Below are 8526 nucleotides of genomic sequence, written 5' to 3'. Positions count from 1 at the left end.
TGTCTCCCCCCAGCCACTACCCCCCCCACCCCACCCCCAGAGAGCAGGCAGGGTTTGAATAGGGCCTGGAGAGGTGGGTGGCTTCCAGACAGCTGCTTTTGATCCAAGAGGGAGAAGACCCCCCCACAAAGGACAGAGGTGGGACTGCAGGGGATACACCCAGGAGGAAGCCACTGAGGGGTGCCCGGCCTCCTCTCCCAGGGCCAGGTGGAGATCGAGGACCAGGTGGAGGGTTTGCACTACGTGGCGGAGAAGTATGGCTTCATCGACTTGAGCCGCGTCGCCATCCACGGCTGGTCCTATGGAGGTTTCCTCTCGCTCATGGGACTGATCCACAAGCCCCAAGTGTTCAAGGTGGGTCCTGTCCCCGGCCGTTCTCAGCCACACCTGCTCCCCACCCCCTGCCCGCTGCCCCTGTCTACACTGTGCCTGCCCATGCCACTCGGAGCCCACCCCCTTGGGGGAGGCACCTCGGCAGGGGCCTTGCCATGTGGCTGTTTCTCCCGCAGCAGCCCCACGGGGCCGAGCCCCCCTCCTCATTGCCCGCCACCGCTGACCCCAGGATGGCATCCGGCTGCACAAAAGCCCGCCAGCAGCTCTCGGTGGGAGGCTGAGCCCGGGACCCCGGCCTCCGATGGGCAGAGGTGGGGCATGGTGTGAAGAGCGTCGGGGGAGGGGCCCCCAGGCCGGCGACACTGTCAGGGCACTGCGGGGCGGCGGCGATGAGGAGGAGGAGGAGGCAGACGGGCAGGGGACCGGGCCCACCGTGGCTGGGAGGGGCCTCATCTGCCCTCCCAGCGCCCTGGCCTCCCTCCAGCAGTGCACAGTCCATGGGGACACACGATCTGAGGGCCCCTTCCCCTGCTAGCCCCTGTGTGCATGACCGCTCCTCACATCCTCCAGGGGTCCCTGGGACAACTGGCCGAGTGCTGGCTCCTGGGACCCGACACCTTTCTCTCTCTCTCTCTCTGCCCCATTGGTCTGCCGTGTCCTTCAGGTGGCCATCGCGGGTGCCCCGGTCACAGTCTGGATGGCCTATGACACAGGGTACACAGAGCGCTACATGGACATCCCAGAAAACAACCAGCATGGCTACGAGGCGGGTTCCGTGGCCTTGCACGTGGAGAAGCTGCCCAACGAGTAAGGCCATACTCAGTTTCTCTGTACATCCAGGACACCCCCGTGCCCCCACTGGCTCCAGGACACCCACTGAGCCCCAAGGCTGGCCAGGCGCCACCCTCCCATCTCCCACATTGCACCCCGCTGCCTGGGCAGGTGCAGCCCCCACTCTTTGCGTGTGCCTGGCATCCCCAGCTCTCTTTTCTCACTGCACCTCACTGGAAGCAGGCACGCAGGGATGTGGAGGGAAGGAGGCCCCCAGCCCTGCCCCCCGAAAGATGGAAGGGAGGAAGGAACTAGAGTCACCCCACTTTTCACCGCAGGCTGCCCTCCTCTCCCTCCCCAAAAGCACTTCCCTGCCAGCCAGCCCCCAGCACGTGTTCACCTGTGAGGCCCATCAGTCAGCCTTGACCCTGAACAGCCTCTTTCTTGTGGGTTTTGACACTCTATGGTTCGGGGCACAGACGTCCATGGTAGTCATAACATCCAGGTCCGTGGGACCAACTCAGATGTACCGTTCACGCTTTTGGCACTGGCCTAATTCTCTGATTGAGAGAAAGTGGTGTTACCATTTTCTGTTGTGTTCCTGTCTGGTTAGTGTTCGCTGGGATCCCTGCAGTCACCTTGTGTGACTTCAAAGTCCACCAGGGTCCCTCTCGCAGGGATGCTGCTCTCTGTGGTCTGGAGCATGGTCTGGGCTCCCTGCCATGCCACCGTCCAGCCCACTGCCCCAGGCCTGTGCACATCCTCACACACGGCCGTTTAAGTTCATGTTCATTCAAACTAACTGCACTGATAAGTCCCTTGAGACAGAATGCAGATTAGCAGCTGCCTGGGGATGCAGGGTGACGTGACTACTAACAGGAATGGCCCGATGCCACTGGTCCATCCACTTTGGGGGGGGGTCTACTGGCCGGTCTGGGGAGCTGAACCCTTGACCTGATGTTACAACACCACGCTCTAAGCAGCTGAGCTAACTAGCCAGCCCTGATTCGTCCACTTTAAAACAGTTACTTTTAAGTTCTGTAAATTTTACCTCAATAATTTTTTATTCATTTTTCTTTTTTGGCACCTGTCTGATGGGGATCTCAACCCTTGACCTTGGTGTTATAACACCGCACTCTAACCAAGTCAGCTACTGGCCAGCATTACATTTTTTTAAATTAAATGAAAAAATGCACTCCCTCAGTCACTCCCAGCACATTTAAAGTGTTCTGTAGCCACACATGGCCAGTAGTGGCAGTGCTGGGCAGGGCAGGTCTGGCACATTTCATCATTTCAGAGTGCCACGGGGCAGCGCTGCCACAAAGGCTCTCCTGTAGCACAGGGACCACCAGCTAGTCCCGTCCCAGGCTTTCAATTCCATTCTATCTCCTGTCCTGGGGCTGGGGACACTCTGAGCCTCTGAACCTTCCGAGGCCATGGCAGTGGCCCAACCGCCTCAGGATGTGACTTTGTCTCCCAGGCCCAACCGCCTGCTCATCCTCCACGGCTTCCTGGATGAAAACGTGCACTTTTTCCACACAAACTTCCTCGTCTCCCAGCTGATACGAGCAGGAAAACCTTACCAACTCCAGGTGGGTGACTCCTGGATGCTTTGGGCCCCTCCCCAGGAGCTGGCCAAAACTCTAAAGTCAGGGTCCTCTTCCAGGTGGGCAGTGAGGCGTGGCGTGGCAGAGTTGCTTGCCAGTGTGTTTGCCACCAGCAGCAGAGGTTCCGGCGGGATCTGTGGCTCACACTCCCCTGCCCTCCACCCCTGGGGGGCCTCCCAGGTTCCTCCCCTTTCCCTGCCCACCTCCCACCTCTCCTGCTTTCCCACACTGCCCACTGCTCCATGCTCATCCTGGGCTCCCAGGGGACCCAATGTTGATTTGTGTATGTTTATTTAGCTCCAAGGTACTGCTGACTTCAGCGCTAGGGATGGGGTGGCAGGAACAGCCAGACCCACGCCAGCTCACAACTGAGTGGAGGGAGGTAGATGTTACCGAAATTATCACACAGACATGTTTTGTCTGAAACCAACAAAGTTGCTTTGAGGAAACCACAGGGTGCTGAAAGTGTCTGGTGGGTGGGGATGGAGGTGTCAGAGAAGAACTCCCTGAGGAGGTGCCATTTAAGGGTGCTAAAGGCAGCGAAGGGTCAGCTAGGCTTGGTGGGACCCGGAGTGGTGGACATTAGCTATAGAAACGTGTTGGAGGGACAGGAGACCAGGGTGGCCGCTGGAGCAAGCTGGAGAGGAGTGGGGGGCCTGGGGTGGGTGTGTGCAAGGCCAGCTGGGCAGGTCCTTGACAGTGAGGGGGTGGGGATAGTACAGTGGTTAGGGGTGGGCCTAGGAGGGCTTCAGCAGTTGGGGGCAGGGCCTCAGTGGTAAGGTATGTGGGGGGGAGCTCAGCAGTAAGGGGGTGGGCTGGGCCTCAGAAAGGCGTGGTTTTGGCTGAAAGGGGTTGGGCCTTGGAGGTGAGGGGCTAAGCCTCAGTTATTAGGAGCTGGGCTTTGGCAGAAGTGGGGGCTGGGTCTTGAGGGGCGTGGCCTTGGCGTCAGGGTGGGTGGGGCCTTCGCTGAATTGCGTCCTGAGGGTGGTGAGAGGTGCGCAGGGCGTGTGAGCAGGACCCGAGCTGCTCTGCTTCCCATTTAACCAGTGTCCCTCCAGCTGCCATGTGGGCAGGGACCTGTGGGGGTCGGAGGGGCATGGTCCACGGCAGCTGTTCTGGCAGGAGATCTGGAGATACTGTGGAGATGAGAGGGATGAGTTCCATTACACATTGATGCTTCCCGGTCTTGCTGCTTCCTGGACGCCTCCACATGCGCTGTCCTGTTGACACTCCACAGATGGCGAAGCTGAGGGCTGTAGAGCGGAAGGGATAGTATTCCCCATCTGTGCAATGGGCATGATGCCCCCTGTCTCCTGGGGGCCACAAGGGCCAAATGAGGTCTCTCAGGAAGAGCACTTAGCGTGCAGGGTGGGCCCTCCCTGCCAGCCTGAAGGCTAAGACCCATGCTGGCATGAGGGGGCGTGGGCACAGCATGTGTAGACGGCCCGAGGTCAGGGCAGCAGGGGCTGTCCCAGGTCATGCCAGTGCCCAGGGTGGACAAAGTGAGGCCCGTGAGGCAGCAGTGGCAGCAGACCCAGGAGACTGGTCTTGATGTCAGGCTGGCAATTCCTTGCAGAGGTCTAGGCCCAGCACCGTGTCATCAGACTTGCGATTCATCCAGGGATGGATTAAAGAAGGCAAAGGTAGAGGAAGGGGGACCAGTGGGCAGCTTGGTGTATTCCTAAAGCAATGGGCCAGCTTGGTGGCCATGGGTCTGGAGAGGAGGGGATAGTTCAGAAACCCGAGATGGACAGGAGGAAGTGAGGAGTGAGCCTCCTGGCCATGCTGCAGGCCAGCCCCATCGGGAACTGGGGCTTGGCCTGTCCCGTGAGCACCCAGGGGGCAGCAGGGAGCTGTTGGGGGTACCCATCAGCACCTCGAGACCCTTTGCTTCATGGCCAGAGGCAAGACCTGCGCTCCTGTCTGTCCATCCACGGGCCTGGGCATTGACTGGGCCAGGGCTCGGAAGAGTGGGTGGGTCTATGGGAGTGGCTTTTGTGTCATGTCGCCACCCCTTTCTGCAGATGATCTCTCAGTGGTAAGACGACCCAGAACACATTCACAAAGCCTGGGAGGAGGCTGTCCTGGGGGCCTACAGCTTGGCATGCTCAGTCAAATATGGCCTCTTGGTAAAATAGAAATGGCTGGGGACGAGGGCAGTAGACGTCCCTGAGATTTGAGGTCACGATGTCCTCTGCAGAGGTTGGTTTGGAGGGGAGGGGGCAGAGGCATACTTTGTAAGTCTTTCATATATGCAAGTGCATGGCATCTTATAAACCTTAGCTTACCGGACCGTCACAGAGTCTGTAAGGTCTGTGTTCACGCCGTTTTCAAGAGGAGCCCAGAGTTACATATCCAGTCGGTGGCAGAGGCAGAATTCAAATCCAGGACTGTCGACCTCAGCACTCAGGTGCCCTCTCTCTCGGTGCCCTTGAGCCAGAGTCAGGGAGGAGCCTTAGGTGCAGGGGCGGTTCCACAGTGCCCCTAGCCCTGCCTTCTCTCTCCCCCAGATCTACCCCAATGAGAGACACAGTATTCGCTGCCCCGAGTCTGGCGAGCACTATGAAGTCACACTGCTGCACTTTCTACAAGAATACCTCTGAGCCTGCTGCGGGGCCGGCCTCGGCTCGCCTCGCCCGCCCGGAGCCTTCACATCAGAGCACAAGTGGCTTTGCAGCTGCCACCGCCACCGCCACAGCCAGGGGAGCAGGCGGGAGGGACGAGTGGTCCCGCAGGCTCCAATCAGGTGCCTCCTCCCAGCCCCGGCTGGACAGCCCTGCCGCCCCCGAGGAGTTGCTGCCTTCGCTGCCCCGATGCCTTTTGTCATTTTTTTTTTTTTAATGCTCCTGGGGGTATTTTTGCTTGCTGCTTCTTGGATGCCAGAACAGAGAGAGATGATGGCCAGTTTCCATGAGGCACTGCCTCCAGCCATCACCTCCTTTCCCTATCTTGTGGCAGGAGGAGGCCACAACCCCGCCACGCACTGGAGAGGCCCAAGCTTGGGCCACCTAGGCCAGAACAGACTTGGAGGAGTCTGGGCTGGGAAGTGCCAGGCCATAGCCTGGGGTGCCCTCCATCCTGCGACTCCCCAAGGCCTCTGGGTCCCCTGCCCTGGCCAGCCACTGTCCCCAGCCCAGAAGCATGCGATTGCCTGTCCTCTCCCCCAGTCCCCCACTTCATGTTTGTGTTTTGTTTTGGGGGGCGTTTTTCATAATTATTTAAAAGAAAGCAAGGGGTGCCTAAATCTGGACTTGGGGTCCACTGCCGGGCAGTGGGGGCTCAGCCCAGCAGCTGGTGAGCACTGTTCTTCTGAAGCCCAGAGTGGACAGGGGTGCCAGCCCAACAGGAGTGAGTGGCCAGGCCTGCTGGGGGGGACACCTGCCACCTTGCCCCGAGCTTTCAGGCAGGCACTGAAACGCACCAAGCAAGCTTCTGCTCTCTGCTGGTCAGCGGCTGCTGTCTCCTCCCCAGCCCAGCTGGCCGGCCACATGTGTCTGCCTGGCCTGGGCAGCCCTGGGGCCCAGGATCAGGAGGTGGAACCATCCCCACCTCAGGTTTCTACTTCCCCTTCTTCCCTCTACCACAAGAGTTCTGCCTGGGGGTAGGCAAAAAAAAAGTAAAAAGAAAAGAAAAAAAAAAAAAAACAGAAACCACCTCTACATATTATGGAAAGAAAATATTTTTGTCGATTCTTATTCTTTTATAATTATGCGTGTAAGAAGCAGACTCATTAAACGATTCCAGATGGAAACGTCGCCACCGGTCTGAGGTTCTTTCTAAGTCCTGGGGCTCCTGGGAGTAAGAGGGGGACTGAGACCAGGCACAGCAAAAAGGCATTACCGTTGCCACAATCTTGGCAGTTTTGGGGACCACTGGATTAGCCAGGGCAGCCCTGGCACAAGTCAGGGAGGGGTGTCACGGCCCTATGAGACTGAACCAATGAAGACAGCCCCAGCTGCCCCGAATAGAGCAGTGAATATCCTGAGGTCCAGAAAGGTTAGTTGGTCTGTGGCCCAGGCATATCACTTAGGGACCCAGGACGTGATGTGGTGTGTGGCCTTGCCTGTCCCCATAGGCTCCCCCAGGACAACAGGGCAATCTGAATATGAAGGGAGCCCCTGGTGACTACTCAAGGCATTTCGAGCTGTGTTTCTAACAGCTGAGATGGACTGTCCTGCTCAATCCATTCCCTCAATCCTGTGGGATGTTTGACTTTTATTTATTATTTTTTTGGCACTGGTCAGTACAGGGATCAAACCCTTGGCCTTGGTGTTATCAGCCACACGTTCTAACCAACTGAGCTAACTGGCCAGCCCAGTTCCACTTTTTTAAAAAAATGGGTTTAAAAAATAAATAAAACACCTCAGTACAAAAGGATATTTAGGGGAAAGACATCCTCCCTCCATAGAGGTACCCCCCCACCAAGTGTCTTGTATATTCTTCTAGGAACAGTCTATACATATATGTCCGCACACAGGTAGGTAACTCAATGTATTCATTTGCATCTTGATCTTCCACCTAACTGTACCACATTATTACACTAGCTTTACTTTAGTTTTTTATACCTGCATTCTATTCTGCTGTGTAAACGTACTGTAACTTATTTCCCCAGTCCCCTATCAAGGGATACATAGGCTATTCTGGAATTTTTGATAATATAAATCAGGTTGGCAAACATTTTAGATAAAGGGCCTGAGAATAAATATTCTAGGTTTTGTGGGTAAGTCCCTGTGGTAACTATTCAGCGCTGCCATTGTACCACAAAGGCGGCCCTAGATAAAATGTAAACTAATGGGTGTGGCTGTGTGCCAATAAAACTTTATTTATAAAAGCAAGCAGCTAGCCAGATTTGGCCCACAGGCTGTAACTGGCCAACACCTGTTATATATGCTCCTGCAACAAATAGCTTTGTTTTGGGCATAGGAGGGTACTTCAAAAAGTTCATGGAAAAATAGAATCAAAAGATAATGGGAATCTTTCCATGAACTTTCTTTTCTTTTTTTTGGTGGCTGCCTGGTTCAGGGATCTGAACCCCTGATCTTGGTACTATAACACTGCCTCTAGCCAACCACACTAACCAGCCTGCCCCCCATGAGCTTTTTGAAGTACCCTCATATGTATGAATTTATAGGGTAAATTCCTAGAATTGTCAAAAGGTATATTCATTTTTTAATTTAGAAATATATTGCCAAATTGCTTTTCAAAGAGAATGCCTCACAGTATACTACCACCAAGACAGAAGTGCCTGTTTCTGCATTCCTTCACCAATACTACTAGTTATCAGATAGTTTTATCTTTGCCAATCTTACAAGTGAAATGGGGCATCTCACTGTAATTTGAACCCACATTTCTCTTGTGTGTAGGGATTTTTTCCTATCTTAAGACATCTGCTTTCTTATAGTCATTTATTCATGTCCTTTGCCTGCCTTTCTTTTAACCTGTCAGTCTCATTGATTTATAGATGCTCTTTACATATGAAGGAAAGCAGCCCATTGTCATATTTTGCAAACCGAAATACATTGCCCATTTCAATGCATTTTACTGGTAGGAAGTTCAGCCAATGAATCTTTAAAATCATTCTGTTGGGAACAAGAAAATGTCACTCAATCCACCATAAAATCAAGGATGGGGGGCTGTGGTCAGAGTTCACAAGCCACAGAATCTGGGTCTGGCTAAAGAAGACATCAGAATGAGAGAACGGGTGGAAAAGGGTGTGCTGGGATTGCCCCAGGTGGTTTGGCAGCTGGAAACCTGCAACTTCGCAGCCTGAGTCAATATTCAGATTGCCATCAGACAGCATCTGTTGGCCATACTT

The 8526-nt window shown here is 55.0% G+C and overlaps 1 protein-coding gene across 2 annotated transcripts in view; it reads left to right on the top strand.

Moving 5' to 3' along the window:
• The window catches only part of DPP9 (dipeptidyl-peptidase 9), a 47256-nt gene extending 40790 nt beyond the window's left edge, over positions 1-6466 (top strand). For both annotated transcript variants that reach the window (XM_008587929.1, XM_008587928.1), the window contains 4 exons: positions 202-354; positions 998-1140; positions 2585-2696; positions 5222-6466. In XM_008587929.1, coding sequence (XP_008586151.1) covers positions 202-354; positions 998-1140; positions 2585-2696; positions 5222-5314 — 501 coding nt within the window. In that variant the 3' untranslated portion in view covers positions 5315-6466. The remainder of the gene's footprint in view (positions 1-201; positions 355-997; positions 1141-2584; positions 2697-5221) is intronic.
• Positions 6467-8526: the final 2060 nt, after the last annotated feature.

Source organism: Galeopterus variegatus, unplaced genomic scaffold (genome assembly GCF_000696425.1).
Source record: "Galeopterus variegatus unplaced genomic scaffold, G_variegatus-3.0.2 Scaffold4598, whole genome shotgun sequence".
Classification (NCBI taxonomy): Eukaryota; Metazoa; Chordata; class Mammalia; order Dermoptera; family Cynocephalidae; genus Galeopterus; species Galeopterus variegatus.
This window is presented reverse-complemented; position numbering and strand designations above follow the sequence as displayed.